Source organism: Stegostoma tigrinum, chromosome 1 (assembly GCF_030684315.1).
Source record: "Stegostoma tigrinum isolate sSteTig4 chromosome 1, sSteTig4.hap1, whole genome shotgun sequence".
Lineage (NCBI taxonomy): Eukaryota > Metazoa > Chordata > Chondrichthyes > Orectolobiformes > Stegostomatidae > Stegostoma > Stegostoma tigrinum.
In genome coordinates, this window is record NC_081354.1 from 193780152 (window position 1) to 193807167 (window position 27016).

Here is a 27016-nt window from a genome sequence, read left to right on the forward strand (position 1 = left end):
TACCTACCTTGACCGGCGGAGTCCTCCATTCCTGTTCCAGCAGCAGGAAGAGCGGGAGCTCTAACCGAGAAGGACTCTTGTGTCTTATTAAGGTAAGGCTTTTCAATTTATATCCTCGTCTATTGTGTAATGATTAAAAGTTTAATTGCTTAATTGAAGAAGAGTGTAGCAGAGAAGTGGACTTGATGGGCCGAATGGCCTTACTTCCACTCCTATGTCTTATGGTCTTACTAGAAAGCATTTAATACATAAATTGTAAGAGTTAACTAAATAAGTCCTAATGGCTGGACAGGTGATGTGCTGTTGCTGTATGATGTGGGAGCTGGCTGATCCCATTGTGAACGGCAGTGACCACATCTGCAGCAAGTGTCAGTTGCTGGAAGAACTCCGGATCAGAGTAAATGATCTGGAATCTGAGCTTCAAACTCTGCGGCACATCCGGGAGGGGTAGAGTTAACTGGACACTTTGTTTCAGGAGGCAGTCACACCCGATAGATTAAGTAATTCAAATTCAATAAATGTTCAGGGACAAGGTGCGACTGTAAGTGAGGCAGTCGGGGGATTCAGAGATCCTTGAGCCTCAATCCTTGACCTTGACCAACAGGTATGAGATTCTTGCTACCTGGACAGATGAGGAAAAGGACTGGGGACAGGATGAGCCAGCTGACCACGGCACCATGGTGCAGAAGGTCATTCAAGAGGCGGGAGCAAAAAGACAGGTAGTTGTTATAGGGGCTTCTATTATTAGGGGGACAGATAGTATCCTATGCAAGCCAGTTCGGGAGTCCCGCATGGTGTGTTGCCTGCCCGGTGCCAGGGTGTGGGACATCTCCGACCGGGTTGAAAGGATATTGGGGCGGGAGGGGGAGGATCCAGTTGCTGTGGTCCACGTTGGGACTAACAACATAGGCAAAGCTAGGGTAGAGGACCAGTTCAGGGATTATGAAGCACTAGGAAAGAAATTGAAGTACAGGTCCTCAAGGGCCATAATCTCCAGATTACTGCCTGAGCCACGTGCCAATTGGAATAGGGAAAAGAAAGTTAGGGAAGTAAACACGTGGCTAAGGGATTGGTGTGGGAAAGAGGGTTTCCATTTCATGGGGCATTGGCATCAGTTTTGGAACTGGGGGGATCTGTACCATTGGGACGGTCTCCACCTGAACCGATCTGGAACCAGTGTTCGAGCGAAAAGGATAAATAGGGTGGTCAGTAGGATTTTAAACTTCTGAGTCGGAGGGAAGGGAAAGTGAAAGAGACAGGGAGTATGGAGTTAAATGGAAAGATATGCAAAAGGACAGCATGTGTACAGGTGGATTTAAGCTCGAGACAGACTAGGAATACAGTAAAAAGGAAGGATAGCTTAAGACACTTTGGGATTTCCAACCTCTCTAATAATGATAAGAAAGTTAACATTAAGGTACTTTATCTAAATGCTCGTAGTATTCGCAACAAAGTAGATGAATTAACAGCACACATCCTCTTGAATGATTATGATGTGGTAGGCATCACAGAGACATGGTTGCAGGGAGCTCAGGACTGGCAGTTAAACATCCAAGGATTCACAACATATCGCAAAGACAGGGAGGTGGGCAGAGGGTGTGGGGTTTCCTTGTTAGTTGAGAATGGAATTAAATCTACGGCACTGAATGACACAGGGTCAGAGGATGTGGAGTCTGTGTGGGTGGAATTGAGGAACCACAAAGGCAAAAAAACTATAATGGGAGTTATGTACAGACCTAACAGTGATCAGAACCAGGGGCGCAAGATGCACCGAGAAATAGATAGGGCATGTCAGAAAGGCAAGGTCACAGCGATCATGGGGGACTTCAATGTGCAGGTGGATTGGGTGAATAATGTTGCCGGTGGATTCAAAGAAAAGGAATTCATGGAATGTTTGCAGAATAGCTTTTTGGAACAGCTTGTGATGGAGCCCACTAGGGAGCAGGCTATTCGGGACTTAGTGCTATGAAATGAGTCAGACTTTAAAAAGACCTTCAAGTAAGGGAACAATTAGGCGATAGTGATCATAATATGGTAGAGTTCAGTCTGCAGTTTGAAAGAGAGAAGGCAAAATTCGATGTAATGGTGTTACAGTTAAACAAAGGTAATTACAGGGGCATAAGAGAGGAATTGATGAAAATCGACTGGAAGCAGAGCCTAGCGGGGAAGACAGTAGACCAAAAATGGCAGGAGTTTCTGGGTATAATTGAGGACACAGTACAGAGGTTCATCCCAAAGAAAAGAAAGATTATCCGGGGTGGGATTAGACAGCCATGGCTGACAAAGTAAGTCAGGAAATATATCAAAGAAAAAGCGACAGCCTATAAAGTGGCCAAGAGCACTGGGAAATCAGAAGATTGGGAAGGCTACAAAAACAAACAGAGGATAACAAGGAGAGAAATAAGGAAGGAGAGGATCAAATATGAAGGTAGGCTAACTAGTAATATTAGAAATGATAGTAAAAGCTTCTTTGAATACATAAGAAACAAACGAGAGGCAAAAGTAGATCTTGGGTCGCTCCAAATTGATGCTGGAAGGCTAGTGATGGGAGATAAGGAAATAGCTGAAGAACTTAATAAGTAATTTCTGTCAGTCTTCACAGTGGAAGACATGAGTAGTATGCCAACAATTAGTGAGAGCTGGGGGCAGAGTTGAGTACGGTAGGCATTACAGAAGAGAAAGTGGTAGAAAAGAAAAAAGGTCTAAAAATTGATAAACCTCCTGGCCCTGATGGGCTACATCCTAGAGTTCTGTGGGAGGTGGCTGAGGAAATAGCGGAGGCTTTGGTCGTGATCTTTCAAAAGTCACTGGAGTCAGGCAAAGTCCCAGATGATTGGAAAATTGCTGTTGTCACCCCCTTGTTTAAGAAAGGATCAAGGCAAAAGATGGAAAATTATAGGCCGATTAGCCTAACCTCGGTAGTTGGTAAAAAAATTCTATAATCCATTGTCAAGGATGGGATTTCTAAATTCCTGGAAGTGCAGGGTCAGAACAGAACAAGTCAGCATGGATTTAGTAAAGGGAGGTTATGCCTGACAAACCTGTTAGAATTCTTAAAAGAGGTAAATAGTATGTTAGAGCAGGGAAACCCAGTAAATGTTATCTATCTAGACTACCAAAAGGCCTTTGATACAGTGCCTCACGGGAGGCTGCTGAGCAAGGTGAGGGCCCATGGTGTTCGAGCTAAGCTACTGGCTTGGATTGAGGATTGGCTGCCTGACAGAAGGCAGAGAGTTGGGATAAAAGGCTCTTTTTCGGTGTGGCAACCAGTGACGAGTGGCGTCCTGCAGGGTTCAGTGTTGGGGCCGCAGCAGTTCACCTTATATATTAATGATCTGGTTGAAGCGACTGGGGGCGTTCTGGCGAAGTTTGCCGATGATACGAATATAAGTGGACAGGCAGGCAGTACTGAGGTGGGGAAGCTGCACAAAGATTTAGCCTGTTATAGAACATTGAACATTACAGCACAGTACAGGCCCTTCGGCCCTCGATGTTGTGCCAACCTGTCATACCGATCTCAAGCCCATCTAACCTACACTATTCCATGTATGTCCATATGCTTATCCAATGACGACTTAAATGTACCTAAAGTTGGCAAATCTACTACCGTTGCGGGCAAAGCGTTCCATTTCCTTACTACTCTCTGAGTAAAGAAACTACCTCTGACATCTGTCCTATATCTCTCACCCCTCAATTTAAAGCTATGCCCCCTCGTGCTCGCCGTCACCATCCTCGGAAAAAAGCTCTCCCTATCCACCCTATCTAACCCTCTGATTATTTTATATGTCTCAATTATGTCACCTCTCAACCTTCTTCTCTCGAATGAAAACAGCCTCAAGTCCCTCAGCTTTTCCTCGTAAGACCTTCTCTCCATACCAGGCAACATCCTAGTAAATCTCCTCTGCACCCTTTCCAAAGCTTCCACATCCTTCTTATAATGCGGTGACCAGAACTGTACACAATACTCCAAGTGCGACCGCACCAGAGTTTTGTACAGCTTCACCACAACCTCTTGGTTCTGGAACTCGATCCCTCTATTAATAAAAGCTAAAACACTGTATGCCTTCTTAACAGCCCTGTCAACCTGGGTGGCAACTTTCAAGGATCTGTGTACATGGACACCGAGATCTCTCTGCTCATCTACACTACTAAGAATCTTACCATTAGCCCTGTATTTTGCCTTCTGGTTACTCCTACCAAAGTGCATCACCTCACACTTGTCTGCATTAAACTCCATTTGCCACCTCTCAGCCCAGCTCTGCAGCTTATCTGTGTCTCTCTGCAACCTACAGCATCCTTCGTCACTATCCACAACTCCACCGACCTTAGTGTCATCTGCAAATTTATTAACCCATCCTTCTACGCCCTCATCCAGGTCATTTATAAAAATGACAAACAGCAGTGGACCCAACACCGACCCTTGCGGTACACCACTAGTAACTGGTCTCCAGGATGAACATTTCCCATCAACTACCAGCCTCTGTCTTCTTTCAGCAAGCCAATTTCTGATCCAAACTGCTATGTCTCCCACAATCCCATTCCTCCGCATTTTGTATAATAGCCTATTGTGGGGAACCTTATCGAACGCCTTGCTGAAATCCATATACACCACATCAACCGGTTTACTCTCATCTACCTGTTTGGTCACCTTCTCAAAGAACTCAATAAGGTTTGTGAGGCACGACCTTCCCTTCACAAAACCGTGCTGACTATCCCTGATCAATTTATTCTTTTCTAGATGATTACAAACCCTATCCCTTATAACCTTTTCCAACACTTTACCAACAACTGAGGTAAGGCTCACTGGTCTATAATTACCAGGGTTGTCTCTACTCCCCTTCTTGAACAGGGGAACCACATTTGCTATCCTCCAGTCATCTGGCACTACTCCTGTAGACAATGACGAGTTAAAGATCAATGCCAAAGGATCGGCATTCTCCTCCCTGGCTTCCCAGAGGATCCAAGGCTAAATCCCATCTGGCCCAGGGGACTTATCTATCTTCACCCTCTGTAGGATTTCTAATACCACTTCCTTGTGAACCTGAATACCACCTAGTCTAGTAGCCTGTACCTCAGTATTCTCTTCGATAACACTGTCGTTTTCTGGAGTAAATACTGTTGAAAAATATTCATTTAGCACTTCCCCTATCTCATCTGACTCCACACACAAATTACCACTACTATCTTTGATTGGGCCTAATCTTACTTTCGTCATTCTTTTATTTCTTAAATACCTATAGATACCTATAGTTTAGGAGAGTGGTCCAGGAAACGGCTGATGAAATTCAATGTGAGTAAATGTGAGGTTTTGCACTTTGGAAAAAAAATACAGGCATGGACTATTTTCTAAATGGTGAGAAAATTCGCAAAGCAGAAGTACAAAGGGATCTGGGAGTATTGGTCCAGGGATTCTCTAAAGGTTAACTTGCAGCTCGAGTCCGTAATTAAGAAAGCGAATGCAATGTTGTCGTTTATCTCAAGAGGGTTGGAATATAAAAGCAGCGATGTGCTTCTGAGACTCCATAAAGCTCTAGTTAGGCCCCATTTAGAATACTGTGTCCAATTTTGGGCCGCACACCTCAGGAAGGACATACTAACCCCGGAGTGTGTCCAACGGAGATTCAGATGGATGATCTCTGAAATGCTAACGTATGATGAATGGCTTAGGATCCTGGGATTGTACTCATTAGAGTTTAGAAGGTTGAGGGGAGATCTAATAGAAACTTACAAGATAACGTATGGTTTAGAAGGGGTGGACGCTAGGAAGTTATTTCCGTTAGGCGGGCAGACTAGGACCCGTGGGCACAGCCTTAAAATTAGAGGGGGTAAATTTAAAACTGAAATGAGATGACATTCTTCAGCCAGAAGTGGTGGGCTTGTGGAATTCATTGCCATGGAGAGCAGTGGAGGCCGGGACGTTGGATGCCTTCAAGGCAGAGATCGACGAATTCTTGATCTCAGAAGGAATCAAGGGTTACGGGGAGAGTGCAGGGAAGTGGAGTTGAAATGCCCATCCGCCATGATTTAAATGGCGGAGTGGACTTGATGGGCCGAATGGCCTTACTTCCACTCCTATGTCTTATGGTCTTCTGTTATAGATACAAGAATAGAACTGGACCCTTCTGGAGCTCCATTGCCTGGGATTTGACAAGTTTGATCATAAAGACCAAAAGAACTGCGATGCTATAAATCAAAATCAGAAACAATAGTTGCTGGAAAAGCTCAACAGTTCTGGCAGCATTTCTGAAGAAAAGGTCAGAGTCAACATTTCAGGTCTGGTGACTCGTCCTCAGAACTGATGGTGGCTGGGAAAACGTCAGTTTATATGCAGAAAATAGGGAGGTGGATGAGTTCAGGGGTAAACGATAGGATGGAGCCCGAAGAGAGAGAAAGACAGTTGGATAGACAAAGGAGTTGCTAACGATCAGGCTGGGAGAGTGACTAGTTGTTAATGGGGACTGTTAGCAGTTAACAACAGGGTGTGTGTAATGGCAGGCCATGTGGTAACAAGGCTTGGTGTGGGGGCAGGGGACTCGGACATCGGAGAGTTCAGGCCCCAAAATTATTGAATTCAATATTGAGTCCGGAGGGCTGTAGGGACCCCAAGCAGAAAGTGAGGTATTGTTCCTCCAGCTTGTGCTGGGCTTCACTGGAACACTGCAGCAAGCCAGAGACAGAGATGTTGGCGAGGGAGCAGGATGGTGCATTGATGTGACAGAGAAAGATAGCTCAGGGTCTTTTTTGAAAGCAGAATGTAAATGTTCTATGAAGTGTCTCCCAATCCATGCTTCGCTTCCCCTTCTAGATGGTGTTTGGACAAAATTTGGCAAGACAGTCATGAGCGTACAGGGAGTCCAGCGTACGTAGCCTTTCTTGATCTTTTACTGTAGGCTCTTGCATTTTCTTGACCACAGATATGAGGAAAACATATCTATAGTTCTGTTTTCTTTCTTACACATTTCTTGAACAGTGTCTAACTTGTAACATTTTGGAAGACACATGCAAACACAGAAAATAGAAGCAAGCCTTTCAGCCCGTCGAGCCTGCTTCACCATTCAATACAATCATGACTGATCTCATCTTGGCCTCAACTCCACCTTTCCTCCCGCTTACCCAATACTGTTTAAGATGGGAAGGAGATAGAAGACTGGTAATCATAGGACATTAACCTGATCTTGGTCATTAGTAAGATTTTAAATTTCCTTATTAAAGATGAGATTGCGGAGAACTAGGAACTGATTTGTAAAATAGGGCGGAGTTAATATGTGATAATGGGAACTGCAGATGCTGGAGAATCCAAGATAACAAAGTGTGGAGCTGGATGAACACAGCAGGCCAAGCAGCATCTCAGGAGCACAAAAGCTGATGTTTCGGGCCTAGACGCTTCATCAGAGAGGGGGATGGGGAGAGGGAACTGGGATAAATAGGGAGAGAGGGGGAGGTGGACTGAAGATGGAGAGAAAACAAGATAGGTGGAGAGGAGAGTATAGGTGGGGAGGAAGGGAGGGGATAGGTCAGTCCAGGGAAGATGGACAGGTCAAGCAGGCAGGATTAGTGGGAAGTAGGAAATGGAGGTGCGGCTTGAGGTGGGAGGAAGGGATGGGTGAGAGGAAGAACAGGTTAGGGAAGCAGAGACAGGCTGGGCTGGTTTTGGGATGCAGTGGGGGAAGGGGAGATTTTAAAGCTTGTGAAGTCTACATTGATACCTTTGGGCTGCAGGGTTGCCAAGCAGAATATGAGTTGCTGTTCCTACAACCTTCGGGTGGCATCATTGTGGCACTGCAGGAGGCCCATGATGGACATGTCGTCTGAGGAATGGGAGGGGGAATTGAAATGGTTCGTGACTGGGAGGTGCAGTTGTTTGTTACGAACCGAGCGGACGTGTTCTGCAAAGCGGTCCCCAAGCCTCCGCTTGGTTTCCCCAATGTAGAGGAGGCCACACCGGGTGCAATGGATACAATATACCACATTGGCAGATGTGCAGGTGAACATCTGCTTAATATGGAGAGTCCATCATGGGCCTCCTGCAGTGCCACAATGATGCCACCCGAAAGTTGCTGGAACAGCAACTCATATTCCGCTTGGGAACCCTGCAGCCCAATGATATCAATGTGGAGTTCACAAGCTTCAAAATCTCCCCTTCCACCACTGCATCCCAAAACCAGCCCAGTTCTTCCCATCTCCCCACTGCATCCCATAACCAGCCCAGCCTATCTCTGCTTCCCTAACCTGTTCCTCCTCCCACCTCAAGCCGCACCTCCATTTCCTACCTACCACCTCATAGAACATAGAACATAGAACATTACAGCACAGTACAGGCCCTTCGGCCCTCGATGTTGTGCGGCCCTGTCAAACCGATCTCAAGCCCATCTAACCTACACTATTCCATGTACGTCCATATGCTTGTCCAATGACGACTTAAATGTACCTAAAGTTGGCGAATCTACTACCGTTGCAGGGAAAGCGTTCCAATCCCTGACTACTCTCTGAGTAAAGAAACTACATCTGACATCTGTCCTATATCTCTCACCCCTCAATTTAAAGCTATGGCCCCTCGTGCTCGCCGTCACCATCCTAGGAAAAAGGCTCTCCCTATCCACCCTATCTAACCCTCTGATTATTTTATATGTTTCAATTAGGTCACCTCTCAACCTTCTTCTCTCTAATGAAAACAGCCTCAAGTCCCTCAGCCTTTACTCGTAAGACCTTCCCTCCATACCAGGCAACATCCGAGCAAATCTCCTCTGCATCCTTTCCAAAGCTTCCACATCCTTCTTATAATGCGGTGACCAGAACTGTACATAATACTCCAAGTGCGGCCGCACCAGAGTTTTGTACAGCTTCACCATAACCTCTTGGTTCCGGAACTCGATCCCTCTATTAATAAAAGCTAAAACACTGTATGCCTTCTTAACAGCCCTGTCAACCTGGGTGGCAACTTTCAAGGATCTGTGTACATGGACACCAAGATCTCTCTGCTCATCTACACTACTAAGAATCTTACCATTAGCCCTGTACTTTGCCTTCCGGTTACTCCTACCAAAGTGCATCACCTCACACTTGTCTGCATTAAACTCCATTTGCCACCTCTCAGCCCAGCTCTGCAGCTTATCTGTGTCTCTCTGCAACCTATAGCATCCCTCGTCACGATACACAACTCCACCGACCTTAGTGTCGTCTGCAAATTTACTAACCCATCCTTCTACGCCCTCATCCAGGTCATTTATAAAAATGACAAACAGCAGTGGGCCCAACACCGACCCTTACGGTATACCACTAGTAACTGGTCTCCAGGATGAACATTTCCCATCAACTACCAGCCTCTGTCTTCTTTCAGCAAGCCAATTTCCGATCCAAACCGCTATGTCTCCCACAATCCCATTCCTCCGCATTTTGTACAATAGCCTATTGTGGGGAACCTTATCAAACGCCTTGCTGAAATCCATATACACCACATCAACTGGTTTACTCTCATCTACCTGTTTGGTCACCTTCTCAAAGAACTCAATGAGGTTTGTGAGGCACGACCTTCCCTTCACAAAACCGTGCTGACTATCCCTGATCAATTTATTCTTTTCGAGATGATTATAAATCCTATCCCTTATAACCTTTTCCAACACTTTACCAACAACTGAGGTAAGGCTCACTGGTCTATAATTACCAGGGTTGTCTCTACTCCCCTTCTTGAACAGGGGAGCCACATTTGCTGTCCTCCAGTCATCTGGCACTATTCCTGCAGACAATGACGAGTTAGAGATGAATGCCAAAGCCTCGGCAATCTCCTCCCTGGCTTCCCAGAGGATCCAAGGATAAATCCCATCCGGCCCAGGGGACTTATCTATCTTCACCCTCTGAAGGATTTCTAATACCTATTCCTTGTGAACCTCAATCCCACCTAGTCTAGTAGCCTGTATCTCAGTATTCTCCTCGACAACATTGTCGTTTTCTAGAGTGAATGCTGTTTAAAAATGTTCATTTAGCGCTTCCCCATCTCCTCTGACTCCACACACAACTTACCACTAAGATCCTTGATTGGCCATAATCTAACTTTCATCATTCTTTTATTCCTTAAATACCTATAGAAAGCCTTAGTGTTTACCCTGATCCTATCCGCCACAACTTCTCATGTCTCCTCTTGGCTCTTCTGAGCTCTCTCTTTAGGTCTTTCCTGGCTACCTCGTAGCCCTCAAGTGCCCTAACTGAGCCTTCACATCTCATCCTAACATAAGCCTTCTTCTTCCTCTTGACCAGAGATTCCACCTCCTTCGTGATCCACGGCTCCCGCACTCTACAGCTTCCTCCCTGCCTGACAGGTACATACTTTTCTAGGACACACAGGAGCTTTTCCTTGCCTAATCTCATCGTAATTGCCTTTCCCCCAACTATAACTCTTGCCCAGTGGTATACACCTATCCCTTTCCATTACTAAAGTAAACATAACAGAATTGTGATCGCTATCACCAAAGTGCTCACCTACTTCCAAATCTAACACCTGGCCAGGCTCATTATCCAGTACCAAATCTAATGTGGTTCCGCCCCTTGTTGGCCTATCTACATACTGTGTCAGGAAGCCCTCCTGCACACACTGGACAAAAACTGACCCATCTCTGGCACTCAAACTATAGTGTTCCCAGTCAATAATTGGAAAGTTGAAGTCCCCCATGACAACTACCCTGTCTCTCTCACTCCTATTGAGAATCATCTTTGCTATCCTTTCCTCTACATCTCTGGAACTATTCGGAGGCCTATAGAAAACTCCCAACAGGGTGACCTTTCCTTTCCTGTTTCTAACCTCAGCCCATACTACCTCAGTTGACGAGTCCCCAAACATCCTTTCTGCAACTGTAATACTGTCCTTGACCAACAATGCCACACCTCCGCCCCTTTTACCATCTTCTCTGTTCTTACTGAAACATCTAAATACCAGAACCTGCCACAACCATTCCTGTCCCTGCTCTATCCATGTCTCCGAAATGGCCACAACATCGAAGTCCCAGGTACTAACCCATGCTGCAAGTTCACCCACCTTATTCCGGACACTCCTAGCATTGAAGTAGACACACTTCAATCCAACTTCTTGCTTGCCGGTGCCATCTGGCTTCCCTGAAACTTTATTTCGGACCACCCTACTCTCAACCGTTTCTATAGTCAAACTACAATTTTGGTGCCCATTCCCCTGCTGAATTAGTTTAAACCCACCCGCCTCCTTGACCTGTCCATCTTCCCTGGACTGACCTCTCCCCTCCCTACCTCCTCACCTATACTCTCCTCTCTACCTATCTTGTTTTCTCTCCATCTTCGGTCCGCCTCCCCCTCTCTCCCTATTTATTCCAGTTCCCTCTCCCCATCCCCCTCTCTGATGAAGGGTCTAGGCCCGAAACATCAGCTTTTGTGCTCCTGAGATGCTGCTTGGCCTGCTGTGTTCATCCAGCTCCGCACTTTGTTATCCTGAGTTAATATGACGCCATCAAGGGGTGGTCATGCCTGACAGTTCTGTTAGAATTCTTTGTGGAGGCATCAAACAAGCTAGACAAAGTCATGATGTATTCACGTTTCCAAAAGGCCTTTGACAAGGTGCCACACAGGAGGCTGTGCAATAAGATAAGAGCCCCGTGGTATAGAGGCAAGGTACTGGCATGGATAGAGGATTGGTTGATTTGCAAAACGCAGAGAACGGGAATAAAGGGGTCGTTTTCAGGATGGCAACTGGTGACTAGTGGAGTTTCACAGGTGTCAGTGTTGGGAACTAAAACATGAGGTTAAAATCGATTCAACACAGGGATATTTTAACAATTTCAAAAACACATCCAACATAGAAATTACAGCAGTACAAAGGAATAATATTTGAAATAGATTTCCAACAATGAATGTGCAGCTTTATCTCTTGTCTATTTCTAAAAGACCAGGCATTTATCCAAACAGGATTTATCTCAGGAAATTAAACGGATTCTTGTGAGTTTCTTCTTACCAGATATGGCAACTTTGCCCTTGCATGGTAATCGATCTTTAAGCAAACCTGCATCTGATGATCTGGAAAGCAACAATCAGATCAGCTCAGAGATGGGCCAATAAAACAGCTTCAAATGCAATCCTACCTTTTCTTCCCAGGGCTTGGGCAATGATGAGAAATGCACATTTAAATGCCCTTCTCTCATTGCTGCAGGCCGCAATATTTGGCTTTCTAGTTGTCCAATTTTGACGAGATTCAAATCCATTGCCTTAGGCAGGGCGTTTCCATTTATCAGGTCAGTGATGCTGAAGATATGGTAATGAATCTTCATATTTGCATCATCTGTGACTTGGGAGTTGCACATGCAGATCTTCCACACACAAACCACCCTTTGACATTTAGGTGGGTTTAGAGAGAAACCAATCACCAGCCTGACTTGGAAATATTTGAATAAGATCTTTCTTTGAGATGGTCATGGCCATCAGTTTAAAAAGTACTGCCCAAGGACATTTATGTGGTGCCATCTCGTCAATGGTTCACACTGCTGCTACTAAGCATCAGTGGTGGAGGGATTGAATTAAGGAGTTGGAATCGCGACTAAAGTGGTTGTCACAGTCAAAAGGACAGGATCACTGCTAATATTATTAATGGACAAGGCAGATCCCAGATTGAAATCCAGACTGATAGATCTTATTTTGTTTCTATGTGATAGATTCTCACTGAAATTCAAACACGCAATGTTGCACATTCAGTTTTAAGAGTTAAACAGTAATTTATTGAGCAAACCATTGATCACAAGCTGAATTGGGCTAGCCAAATCAATAATGGCCACATGAGCAAGTAACCACTAAACGTGCATTAATCCCAATTTCTTGCATCTGTCCCACATCCTTGAATGTAATGGTATTTTAAGTACTAATCCAAATAAAGGTTGTAAGATTTCCAGCCTCCACTACCTTCTGAAGCAGTGGCTTCCAGATTTCCACCATCTTCTGAGTGCCAAAGTTTTTTTTCCCAAATCCTCTCTGAATTTCTAGCCCCTTACCCAAACATTATGCCCTCTCGTGATTGACCCCTCAAGCAAGGGGAATACCTGCTTTCTATTCACCCTGGCCATGCCCCTCATAATCTTACACACCTCAGTCATGTCTCCCTTCAGTCTTTTCTGCTCTAAGAAAACAATCCAAGCCTATCCAGTCTCTCCTTAAGACAAAAAGATCCATCCCAGGCAACATCCATTTTGGTAGGAATAACAGCAAAATGGACTGTGTTTTAAATGGTAAAAAATTGCAGCATCCTGCTGTGCAGAGGGACTTGGGTGTCCTTGTGCATGAATCGCTGAAGGTGGGATTTCAGGTGCAGCAGGTGATTAAAAAGGCAAATGGAATTTTGCCTGCCATTGCTCGAGGGATGGAGTTTAAAATCAGAGAGGCTATGCTGCAGCTGTAGAGGGTCCTGGTGAGATCACACCTGGTGTACTGTGTACAGTTTTGCTCTTATCCTCTATATACCTAGCCTGATAAAAGCAAGTGTCCCATAGGCCTTAACTATCTTGTTGACATGCTTTGCCCACTTCTGGGATCTGTGAATCATGACCCCAAGTCCCTTCCATTCCTCTAAGCTATTCATTAAATATTACCTCATCTTGTTTCGTCCTCCAAAATGCATCGCTTCACGCTTTAAATACCATCTGCCACTGCTCTACCTATCTGACCAATCCATTCATGCCTTCCTGTAACCTGCAACCAACTTCTTTGCTAATAACCAACCTACCAATCTTGGTCAGAGATAATGTGAACTGCACATGCTGGAGAATCCAAGATAATAAAATGTGAGGCTGGATGAACGCAGCAGGCCAAGCAGCATCTCAGGAGCACAAAAGCTGACGTTTCGGGCCTAGACCCTTCATCAGAGAGGGGGATGGGGAGAGGGTTCTGAAATAAATAGGGAGAGAGGGGGAGGCGGACCAAAGATGGATAGAGGAGAAGATTGGTGGAGAGGAGAGTACAGGTGGGGAGGGGATAGGTCAGTCCAGGTAAAAATGTCTTGGGTGGTGGGGTCGGATTGTAGATGGCGGAACTATCGCCCCCTTGATAATGACCCCACCCCCGAGCACCAAACCATCATCTCCAAGACCATCCATGACCTCATCACCTCAGGTGACCTCCCACCCACAGCCTCCAACCTCACTGTTCCCCAACCCCGCACCGCCCGCTTCTATCCCCTTCCCAAAATCCACAAACCCGCCCGCCCTGGCCGACCTATGTTCTCCGCCTGCTCCTGCCCCACTGAACTCATCTCCACCTATCTGGACTCCATTTTCTCTTCCTTGGTTCAGGAACTCCCCACATACGTCCGCGACACCACCCACACCCTCCACCTCCTCCAGAACTTCCAATTCCTTGGCCCCCAACACCTCATTTTCACCATGGACGTCCAGTCCCGAGACACCTGCTTTCCTTATGCAGATGGCCTTAAGGCTCTCCGCTTCTTCCTATCCCGCAGGCCCGACCAGTCCCCCTCCACCCACACCCTCACTCTCCTAGCAAATTCGTCCTCACCCTCAACAACTTCTCCTTCGATTCCTCCCACTTCCTAGAGACAAAGTGGGTGGTCATGGGTACCCGCATGGGCCCAAGCTATGCCTGCCTCTTTGTAGGTTATGTGGAACAATCCCTCTTCCGCACCTACACTGGCCCCAAACCCCACCTCTTCCTCCGTTACATTGATGGCTGTATCTGGCACTGCCTCTTGCTCCCAAGAGGAGCTCAAACAGTTCATCCACTTTACCAACACCTTCCACCCCAACCTCAAGTTCACCTGGGCTATCTCCAAGACATCCCTTGGCTTCCTGGACCTCTCTGTCTCCATCTCAGGTAACCAGCTAGAAACTGATGTCTACTTTAAGCCCACCGACTCCTACAGCTACCTAGAATACACATCCTCCCACCCATACCCCTGCAAAAATTCCATCCCCTGTTCCCAATTCCTTCGCTTCCACCGCATCTGCTCCCAGGATGAGGCATTCCACTCCCGCACATCCCAGATGTCCGTGTTCTTCAAGGACCGCAACTTCCCCCCCGACAGTGGTCGAGAACGCCTTTGAACGCGTCTCCCGCATTTCCCGCAATACATCCCTCACACCCTGCCCCTGCCATAACCGCCCTAAGAGGATCCCCCTCGTTCTCAAATACCACCCCCACCAACCTCTGGATACAACACATCATCCTCCGACACTTTCACCATCTACAATCCGACCCCACCACCCAAGACATTTTTCCATCCCCGCCCTTGTCTGCCTTCCGGAGAGACCACTCTCTCCGTGACTCCCTTGTCTGCTCCACACTCCCCTTCAACCCCACCACACCCGGCACTTTCCCCTGCAACCGCAGGAAGTGCTACACCTGCCCCTACACCTCCTCCCTCATCCCCAACTCAGGCCCCAAGAAGACTTTCCACATCAAGCAGATGTTCACCTGCACATCTGCCAATGTAGTATACTGTATCCACTGTACCCAGTGTGGCTTCCTCTACATCAGGGAAACCAAACAGAGGCTTGGGGACCGCTTTGCAGAACACCTCCGCTCGGTTCGCAATAAACAACTGCACCTCCCAGTCGCGAACCATTCTAACTCCCCCCCCCCGCCATTCCTCAGACAACATGTCCATCATGGGCCTCCTGCAGTGCCACAATGATGCCACCCGGAGGTTGCAGGAACAGCAACTCATATTCCGCTTGGGAGCCCTGCAGCCCAATGGTATCAATGTGGAGTTCACAAGCTTCAAAATCTCCCCTTCCCCCACTGCATCCCAAAACCAGCCCAGTTCTTCCCCTCCCCCCACTGCATCACAAAACCAGTCCAGCTCATCCCTACCTCCCTAACCTGTTCTTCCTCTCATCTATCCCCTCCTCCCACCTCAAGCTGCACCTCCATTTCCCACCTACCAACCTCATACCGCCTCCTTGACCTGTCCGTCCTCCCTGGACTGACCTATCCCCTCCCCACCTCCCCACCTCCCACTGATACTCTCCTCTCCACCTATCTTCTCCTCTATCCATCTTCGATCTGCCTCCCCCTCTCTCCCTATTTATTTCAGAACCCTCTCCCCATCCCCCTCTCTGATGAAGGGGCTAGGCCCGAAACGTCAGCTTTTGTGCTCCTGAGATGCTGCTTGGCCTGCTGTGTTCATCCAGCTCCACACTTTGTTATCTACAAATCTTGGTGTCTGCTTAGCATTCCCTCTTAACATTTCATCTCTATCATTTATATATATTACAAACAATAAGAATCCTAGTACTTATCCTTGTGGCACACTGCTGGTCACAGGCCTCCACACCGAAAATCAGCTTTCCACCAATACCCTCTATCTCCAACCTCCAAATGACTAGCACCCCATGGATTTCATGTGATCTAACCTTGCTAACCAGTCTACCATGGGGAACCTTGCTGAATGCCTTACTGAAGTCCATACAGGTCACGTCCACCGCTCTGCCCTCATCAATCCTCTTTGTCACTTCTTCAAAATACTCAATCAAGTTAGTGAGATATGATTTCCAATGCACAAAGCCATGCTGACTCTCCCTAATCAGTCCTTGCCTTTCCAAATACGTGTAGATCCCAATCCTTTGGAATGTCCTCCAACAATTTACCCACAATGGACACCAGGCTCACCGGTCTAAAGTACCCTGGCTTTTCCTTACCACTTTCCTTAAATAATGGCACCATACTAGCCACCCTCCAGTCTTCCAGAACCTCACCAATGGCTATCAATGATACAAATATCTCTGCAAGGGACCCAGCGATCACTTACCTCACTTTCTACAAAGTTCTAGAATATACTTGATCAGGTCCCCAGGATTTATCTGCCTTTATATTTCATTCCAGCACCTACTCCTCTGTAAAATGGACACTTTTCAATATATCACTATTTATTTCCTAAGTTCTCTAGCTTCCATTTCCTACTCTATAGTAAATACTGACGCAAAATACTTGTTCAGTATCTCACCCATCTCCTGTGGTTACACACAGCCTTGTTGATCTTTAAGGGGCCCTATTCTCTCCCTAATTATTCTTTTTCCCCGTGAAGAATCTCTTTGGATTCCCCTGACAGCAGCTGTGGAGAGAAAACAGAGTTACCGTTTTGAATCCAGTGACTCTTTTCCAAATATCTTCACACCATTTGAAAACCCATCCAAGATATCGTCTCTGTGATAATGGGAACTGCAGATGCTGGAGAATCCAAGATAATAAAATGTGAGGCTGGATGAACAGAGCAGGCCCAGCAACATCTCAGGAGCACAAAAGCTGAGGTTTTGGGCCTAGACCCTTCATCAGAGAGGGGGATGGGGTGAGGGTTCTGGAATAAATAGCCTGAGCTCTCTCAACCTTTCCTTGTAATACCTTCCGTCCATCTTTATCGTGGAACTTCCAACAACCATTCCTCACCCTGAGTTGTTCAAGTTTCTGTCATGGCCGCAACATCGTAGTTCCAAGTACTGACCCATGCTCTAAGTTCATCTGCCTTATTTCTGATACTTCTAGCATTGAAGTATACACACTTCAAACTATCCCTCTGTCCATAATTATGCTCCATTGACTTTATTTCTTTATGAACAACGTCACTCCCTGTTGGAAGGCCAAACACCTCATCCTCTGAATTATAAACCCGGTTCCCCACCCCCTGTCAATCTCGTTGTTTAATCGGAGACAAAGAAAGGGCTGAGCAATTGAACACATGTTTTGGTTCTGTATTCACAAAAGTGGACATATATCAGACACCAAAAATGTTGGAGAATGCAAAATTTAGTGAGAGGGAAGGATTGAGGGAGACCAATCTTATTCCAGAAATGATGCTGGGGAAATTGATGGGATTGAAGGCAGATAAATCCTTGAGGTCTGACAATCTACATCCCAGAGTTCTTAAGGAAGTGGCTCTGGAAATACTGGATTCATTGGTGGTCATCTTCCAGGATATTATAGATTCTGGAACAGTCCCTGCAGATTGGAGGGTGGCTAATGTCACTCTAATATTCAAAAAGGAAGATAGAGAGAAAACGGGGAATTATAGCCTAACAGCGGTACTGGGGAAACTTCTCAAATGCATTGTTGAGGATTTTATAGCAGAACATTTAGAAAGCTGTGGTAGGATTAGACAGAGACATAGATAATGGGAACTGCAGATGCTGGAGAATCCAAGATAACAAAGTGTAAAGCTGGATGAGCACAGCAGGCCAAGCAGCATCTCAGGAGCACAAAAGCTGACGTTTCGGGCCTAGACCCTTCATCGGAGAGAGGATGTAGGGGTGGTCATGGTTGGGGCCAAATTGGGAAGGCTTGAATGTAGACTGTAGTCCTTTGGGGATGATCTGGTTCCGTAGGCAGGTGCTGAGGAAGGTGATGTGGCTGTACTACCTGGTTTGCTTCAGGACATGGTCGAGCAGTTGCAAGGCCGAAGAGATTACAAGAGAGTTGCAGTGGGAGAGAGATTCCCTGAGGTTTGTCCGGAAGGAGGAGGGTAACTTCTTCAGGTTAGGCATCCCTGGAAAAGGCTTCGCAGTGAGGTTAAAATTGTGATCAGAGGTAATGGGAACTGCAGATGCTGGAGAATCCAAGATAACAAAGTGTGGAGCTGATTGAACACAGCAGGCCAAGCAGCATCTCAGGAGCACAAAAACCTAGTATTTATCAATCTCTCTACCCCTGCAGTGTGTCCAACCAAACCACACGGTCTGTGAGGACCTGCAGCTGGTCACACTTCCTGCAGACAGAGTTGTCAGGGACACTAGACTGCTCCCTGATTTCCCACATCTGGCAGGAGGAGCATACCTCTGGGTTTCTGGATTAACAGTCCAGTGATAATACCACCCATTTATCACTTCCCCCACTGCTTAATGTAATCTAAAGTGTGTGCTCTTCACTCTGAAAAACATTAAGACAAACTCCCTGTTTTGCCCAGCATTTCAAGAACAGTTTCAACTGGAAGTAATTCCTCAAACTCCTGAAGCATCCTTTGGTGTAAATGTAGTTCCTTACCGTCTGACCCTTCGCTGTCTGACCTGAGCTTCCTTCATTCTCTGCAGCTCTGACATGTAGGCCATTATGCGGGTGTTGCAGGTCAGTAGGCTCTTTGATGCCTCCAGTGCTTGCTCTCTCTGTGTACAGGCAGCCAACAATTTGCATGTCCCATCTCGCATTCGGATTTCATAGTCAATCTTCTTTTGGAAATCAGTGTCCTGTAAAACATGGGAGAAATCAGTACTTTATGAAAAGCAGCACAACAAGTCAATGCAAAGAAGAATGCTGTGAGAGTCCAGCTAGATTTTAAATGAGCGAGCTCTAAGGGTGCAAGTGAATGGTCTGATGATGCAGAGATAACACGATGCGGAGCTGGATGAACACAGCAGGCCAAGCAGCACCAATAGTTAGAGGGACAGATAGAAGGTTTGTTGGGAACGAAAGAGACTCGCGGTTGGTGTGTTGCCTCCCAGGTGCCAGGGTCTGTGATGTCTCGGATCGTGTATTTGGGGTCCCGAAGGGAGAGGGTGACCAGCTCCAAGTCATGGTCCACATAGGTACCAATGACATAGGTAGAAAGAGGGATAGGGATGTCAGGCAGGATTTCAGGGAGCTGGGGTGGAAGCTGAGAGCTAGAACAAACAGGGTGATTATCTCTGGTTGCTACCCATGACACGTGATAGTGAGGTGAGGAACAGGGAGAGATATCAGCTGAACCTTTGGCTGCAGGGATGGTGCAGGAGGGAGGGCTTCAGGTACATGGACAATTGGGGCTCATTCTGGGGAAGGTGGGACCTCTACAAACAGGACGGTCTCCACTTGAACCAGAGGGGCACTAATATCCTGGGTGGGAAATTTGCTAGTGCTATTCGGGTGGATTTAAACTAGCTCAGAAGGGGGATGGGAAACTGAGGTGTAGTTCCAGTACACAGAAGGGTGAGAGGAGGGAGCACATGGACAGGATTTCACTGTCACAGGAATGTGCTGACAGACAGCAAGCTGGTTTGACGTGTGTCTACTTTAACACCAGGAGTGTCCAGAATAAGGTAGTGGAGCTTGCAGCATGGATAAGTACCTGGAACTTCGATGTTGTGGTCATTTTGGAGACATGGATAGAGCAAGGTCAGGAATGGATGTTGCAGGTTCCAGGGCTTAGATCTTTCATAAAGATCAGGGAAGGTGGTAAGAGAGGGGGAGGTGAAGCTTTGTTAGTCAAGGACAGTAGGTGGCTGAAAGAACTTTTGACGAGGACTCATCTACTGAGGGTCAGAAGGTTGGGCTGAGGTCAGAAACAGAAGAGAGGTCACACTGCTGGGAGTTTTATATAGGCCTCCACAAAGTTCCAGGGAGGTGGAGGAGAGGACTGGCAAAACGATTCTGGGCAGGAGTGAAAAGAACAGGGTGGTCATTATGGGAGACTTTAACTTCCCCAACATTGAGTGAAAATGCTATAACTCTAGGACATCAGATGGATCAGTTTTGATTCAATGTGTGCAGCAGGGTTTCCTGACACAGTATGTCGAAGGGCCGACAAGAGGTGAGGCCACTCTGGATCTGGTACTTGGTATTGAACCAGGCCAGGTGTTTGATTTAGTGGTAGGTGAGCACTTTGGAGAGACTGACCATAATTTAGTAATGTTTACTGTAGCGATGGAAAGGGATAGGAATATGCCACAGGGCAAGAGTTATAGAGGGGGAAAGGGCAATTATAATGCAAGACTTAGGAGGTGTAGAATGGGTTTGCAAAATGCAGGGGATGGGGTCATTTGAAATGTGGAGCTGGTTTAAGGAACAGATATTGCGTGTCCTTGATAGGCATGTCCCTGTCAGGCAGGGAGGAAGTGATAAGGTAAGGGAGCCATGGTTTACCAAAGAAATTGTCTCTCTTGTTTAGCGGAAGAGGGAGGCTTATGTGACGATGAGACAAGATGGTTCAGATGAAGCGATGGAGAGTTACAGATTAGCTAGGAAGGATTTAAAGAGAGAGTTAAGAAGAGCAAGGAGGGGACATGAGCAGACATTGGCAGGAAGAATAAAGGAGAGCCCTAAAGCTTTCTATAGGTATGTGAGGAATAAGAGGATGACTGGGGTAGGAATAGGGTCAGTCAAAGACAGAAGTGGGAAGTTGTGTGTGGACCCTGTGGAGATCAGCGAGGTCCTAAACGAATATTTCTCATCTGTTTTCACTGAGGAACACGAGAATATTGTAGAGGAGAAGACTGAGTTATGAGCTATTAGAATTGAAAGGATTGAGATCAGTAAGGAGGAGGTGTTATCAATTCTAGAAGGTGTGGGGGACTCAATTACTAGGGGTCATGAGTTCAAAGTGAGAGGAGGAAAGTTTAAGGGAGATATGCGTGCAAAGTTCTTTATACAGAGGGTGGTTGGTGCCTGGAACGCGTTGCCAGCAGAGGTGGTAGACGCAGACACGTTAGCATCTTTTAAGATATATTTGGACAGGTACATGGATGGGCAGGGGGCAAATGGACACAGACTGTTAGAAAATAGATGACAGGTTAGACAGAGGATCTTCATCAGCGCAGGCTTGGAGGGCCGAAGGGCCTGTTCCTGTGCTGTAGGTTTCTTTGTTTCTTTGTGTGAAGGTAGATTAATCCCCTGGGCCAGATGGGATCTTTCTGAGGCTTGTCTGGGAAGCTAGGGAGGAGGTGGCAGAGCCTTTGGCCTTGATCTTTGAGTCCTCATTGTCTACAGGTTTAGTACCAGAGGACTGCAAGATTCCAAATGTTGTGCCCTTGTTCAAGAAGGGCAGTAGAGATGATCCAGGTAATTATAGACCTTGAGCCTTACGTCTGTTGTAGGAAAAGTTTTGTAAAGGCTTATAAGAGATAGAATTTATAATCATCTAACAAGCAACAATTTGTTTGGAGATAGTCAGCATGGATTTGTCAAGGGCAGGTCGCGTCTCACAAACCTCATTGAGTTTTTTGTGAAGGTGACCAAGCATGTGGATGAGTATAGGGCAGTTGACGTGGTGTACATGGACTTCAGTAAAGCCTTTGTTAAGATCCCACATGATAGGCTATTGGAGAAAATACAGAGGTTTGGATTGAGGGAGATTTAGCAGTTTGCATTAGAAACTGGCTTTCTGTAAGAAAGCAACGAGTGGTGGTTGATGGAAAATATTCAGCCTGCAGTCTGGTTACTAGTGGTGTGCGTCAAGGCTCTGTTTTGGGACCACTGCTGTTTGTCATTTTTATAAATGACCTGGACGCAGGCATAGGTGGATGGGTTAGTAAGTTTGCAGATGACACTAAAGTCGGTGGAGTGGTGGGCAGTGTGGAAGAATGTTGCAGGTTGAAGGGAGACTTGGATAAACTGCAGAATTTGGGCCGAAAGGTGGCAAATGGAGTTCAATGCAGACAAATGTGAGGTGATTCACTTTGGGATGAATAATAGGAAGGCAGCATACTGGGTCAATGGAAAGATTCTTGGTAGTGTGGATGTGCAGAGGGAACTTGGTGTCGATGTTCATAGATCCCTAAAAGTTGCCACCCAGGTTAATAGTGCTGTTAGGAAGGCTTACAGTGTGTTAGGTTTTATTGGGAGAGGGATTGAGTTCCGAAGCCGTGATGTCATGCTGCAACTGTACAAAACGCCAGTGCAGCCTCATTTGGAATACTGCGTGCAGTTCTGGTCACCCCATTACAGGAAGGATGTGGAACCATTGGAAAAGGTGCAGAGGAGATTTACCAGGATGTTGCCTGGTCTGGAGCAAAGGTCTTATGAGGAAAGGCTGAGGAACTTGGGTCTGTTCTCATTGGAGAGAAGAAGGTTGAGAGGGGATTTAATGGAGACATACAAGATGATCAGAGGATTAGAGATAATGGGAACTGTAGATGCTGGAGAATCCAAGACAACAAAATGTGAGGCTGGATGAACACAGCAGGCCAAGCAGCATCTCAGGAGCACAAAAGCTGACGTTTCGGGCCTAGACCCTTCATCAGAGAGCTCTCTGATGAAGGGTCTAGGCCCGAAACGTCAGCTTTTGTGCTCCTGAGATGCTGCTTGGCCTGCTGTGTTCATCCAGCCTCACATTTTGTGATCAGAGGATTAGATAGGGTGGACAGTGAGAGTCTTTTTCTTCGGATGATGACGTCGGCTTGTCAGGGGGGCATAGCTACAAATTGAGGGGTGATAGATTTAAGACAGATGTCAGAGGCAGGTTCTTAACTCAGAGAGTGGTAAGGGCGTAGAACGCCCTTCCTGCCAGTGTAGTTAATTCAGTCACATTAGGGGCATTTAAACAGTTCTTGGATGAGCATATGATGATGATGTGATGGTGTAGGTGGAGGGGCTTAGATTAGTTCACAGGTCAGCGCAACATTGAGGGCCAAAGGGCCTGTTCTGCGCTGTACTGTTCTATGTTCTATGCAAAGGAGCAGGAAATTTTGACATTTTGGTCGAGACCTTTCTTCAGAAATGGGAGAGGGGAAGGGGATTCTGAAATAAATAGGGAGACAGGAGGAGGCAGGTAGAAGATGGATAGAGGAGAAGATAGAGTGAGAGGAGACAGACAGGTCAAAGAGGCAGGGTGAGAGCCAGTAAAGGTGAGTTGTGGCCTAAACTGTATACAATAACCCCATGTGTGGCCTTACCAACAACTTACTCAACATAGCATCCCAACTCCTGTACTCAATACTTCGACCGCTGAAGGCCAGCATACTAACGCCTTCTTCCCCACCCTGCCCACCTGTGATGCTGCTTTCATTGAACGATGTACTTGTACTCCTCAGTCCCTCAGTTCCATAACACTCCTCAGGACATTACCATTTATTGTATAAGTCCTACGTTGGTTTGACTTTCCAAACTGCAACACCTCATGCTTATCTGTGTGGAATTGCATTTTCAATCCTCATCCCATTTGACAAAGATTCCTCTGCAATTTTTGATTACCTTCCTCGCTATCAATGATAATTCCTTAATCTGGTATCATCTGCAAATTTATTAATCATCCCTTGTACATCCACATCCAGATCATTTATGTAAATAGCAAATAAAAAGGTCCCAGCTCCGGCCCCCTGTTGTATACCATTAGCCACAGGCCTCCAGTCTGAGAAACAACCTTCAAATATCACCCCTGCTTCCCACCATCGAGCCAATTTTGAATCCAATTAGCTAGCTCTCCCTGGATCCCACACAACCTAACCTTCACGAATAGCCTGCTGTGTAGTACCTTGTCAAAGGTCTTACTAAAGCCCATATAGGCAACATCCATTGTCCTACCCTCATCCACCCTCTTGGTTACCTCTTCGAAAAGCTTTAAAAGATTTTCCAGACATGATTTCCCGCACACAGATCAGACCCTGACTATCAAATACTGGTTGATTCTAGTATTCTCTCCAATCACTTGCCTACCACTGTCCTTGGTTTCTGTCCCTGAGCTGTTCCCTTTTCCTGTTCCCTGTGTTTGTGTTCCCTAATCCCTGTCCTTCTTTCCTCTCTCCAGTCTCCATTCCAGTTCCTCGTCTCTGTCCTCATTCCTGATCCATGCCCCTGCTCCCCTGTCCTTGTCCCCAAACCCAATAGCGGTGTCTGTTCCACCGGTCGCTACCTTGGTTCGCTGGCTTTTACTTGATCCCAGTCCTTGTTTCAGCCCCAATACTCGTTTCCCAGGACTGGGGACATTTGGAATTTCACCATCAAGTTCAGTATCAACAACAACTACAAGAGGCGCCAGGCCAAGGATCAAGGGATCCTCGGAAGATCCTTTTTTTACCTGGAGACTCAGGGCGATCTGGCGGATATAAATCAGGTTTAGATCCTCCAGAATCCGGATTGTCTCGTCCATTCCAGCGGCTTCCCCAGCAGCGTTCCTCCTCCCCCGACCTCGCCGGCCCCTAACCCGGGCCGCCGCCTCTAGCCCCCGACACCGTCCGCTTCTAACTCCGCTCTGGCCAGCTTCTGCTTCCAGCTGCTGCCAGACCTCAGCATCCGTTTAAACAAGCCGGAGCCGAATTAAAATGGGATGCAGCGCGACCCTGTCCAGCCCCAACCCCGGCCTCGGACGCCTCCCACTCCCAATCCCACTCACATTCATTGCTTGCCAATTCCACATTCCAGGCTCACAGGAAGCCAGCTGTCTGAATGCTGCTTCTCAGTCTCAGCCCCTCACTGCTCCTTGCCAGAGGCCTTTGGCTCGCGTATGCACATTACACACACAACAGGCTCCATTCAGCGCAGGCACTCTCCTAAATGCACTGATGTTTACGTTCACCAAGAATGTAAAGTTCACGTACTGCCCACTTCAGATTCCATTCATGCAAATTACCACCTCTTTAGCATCCTCACTTTCCTCTCCTTGAACATGCTGTCTTCTCTCTGATCAGTTCTGTAAAGTGCCAAGGAACACTGGTACTGCATGTCAATAACTATTCCCACAAGAAAGAACGTAACCACGAGCTTGTGACATTACCATAGCTGAATCCCCCGTATTGATGTCCCAGGGACGACTATAGAATCATGATGAGATGCAGCAGAGGTTAACATTAGATAGCTGTTCACCATGCGCTTCAAGAAAAACCATTGCCCCCCTCTTCAACCTGCTTCACAAAGATGTGCACAAGTCTCTAGCTTAGCATAGCCCGTTGGGGGCAGTGTGCAGAAGATGATGGAGATTGCAGTCTGTGGCTTGTTCCTTAGGGGCCACACCAAGTCAAACATCAGCTACAGCTGGAGGACAATCAAATCAATGAAAGACGAGTTTGTAATCCCCAAAACCAGTGCAAGGAATTCTTGTTGATTGAGTTGCAGACTGGAGCAATTCAAGGTCCAGGGATGTATGCTGAGAGATGCATCAAAGTTTGGGGTACCTACTGGAGAAGCTTACCTAGACAAGAATTATTCCAGTGAAGTGCCTGAAGACTGGAGGTTGGCTAATGTGGTGCTACTATTTAAGAAAGGTGGTAAAGAAAAGCCAGAGAACTATGGACCGGTAAGACTTACATCCGTGGTGGGTAAGTTGTTGGAGAGAAACCTAAGGGGCGGGTTTTACATGTATTTGGGAAGGCAGAGACTGATTAAGGACAGTCAACATGGCTTTGTCATGGAAAGTCAAATCTCACTAACTTGATTGAATTTTTTGAAGAAGTATCGAAGAGGATTGATGAGGGCAGAGTGGTGGACGTGATCTATATGGACTTCAGTAAGGCATTCAGCAAGGCCACATTTGGAGTACTGTGTACAGTTCTGGTCGCCACATTACCAAAAGGATGTGGATGCTTTGGAGAGGGTGCAGAGGAGGTTTACCAGGATGTTGCCTGGTATGGAGGGTGCTAGCTATGAAGAGAGATTGAATAGATTAGGATTATTTTCATTAGAAAGACAGAGATTGAGGGGGGACCTGATTGAGGTCTACAAAATCATGAGGGGTATAGACAAGGGTGGATAGCAAATAGCTTTTTCCCAGAGTGGGGGACTCAATTACTAGGGGTCATGAGTTCAAAGTGAGAGGAGGAAAGTTTGAGGGAGATATGCGTGGAAAGTTCTTTACACAGAGGGTGGTGGGCGCCTGGAATGCGTTGCCAGCGGAGGTGGTAGACGCAGACACGTTAGCGTCTTTTAAGATATATTTGGACAGGTACATTGATGGGCAGGGAGCAAATGGACACAGACGGTTAGAAAATAGATGACAGGTTAGACAGAGGATCTTGATCGGCGCAGGCTTGGAGGGCCGAAGGGCCGGTTCCTGTGCTGTAGGTTTCTTTGTTTATTTGTTTCTAAATCTATATTCACAAGCAATTTTGCTGGCTCTCTTGATTACTAGCTCATCAGCATTGTTTGTGTGTGCCATCATGAGCTGGGCCATTACTTATTGCCAATTCTTAATTGCCCTTAAGAAAGTGGTGATGAACTGCCATCTGACACAGTGGAGTTCCGGGATATTGACACAGCAACACTGAAGGACCAGCAACAAAATACCGGGCATAACTAAAGATGGGCAATAATTTCGGGCCCAGCGAATGACAGCCGTATCCATTGAGGGAATGAAAACCATTTTGTATGGTGTGTCTCCATTTCTATGTCTATCTCT

The 27016-nt window shown here is 46.6% G+C and overlaps 1 protein-coding gene across 8 annotated transcripts in view; it reads right to left on the reverse strand.

Annotated features, from left to right (window-relative positions):
- Positions 1-25525, reverse strand: part of rtkna (rhotekin a) — a 132216-nt gene extending 106691 nt beyond the window's left edge. For 5 of the 8 annotated variants that reach the window (XM_059650915.1, XM_059650914.1, XM_059650927.1 and 2 more), the window contains exons 1-3: positions 24704-24919; positions 18985-19184; positions 11969-12030 (exon numbers count right to left, since the gene is read on the reverse strand). In XM_059650915.1, coding sequence (XP_059506898.1) covers positions 11969-12030; positions 18985-19184; positions 24704-24775 — 334 coding nt within the window. In that variant the 5' untranslated portion in view covers positions 24776-24919. Of the gene's footprint in view, positions 1-11968; positions 12031-18984; positions 19185-24703; positions 24920-25018; positions 25360-25399 lie in introns of those variants that run through there. The other 3 variants (XM_059650923.1, XM_059650916.1, XM_059650935.1) reach the window with 3 other exon arrangements.
- Positions 25526-27016: the final 1491 nt, after the last annotated feature.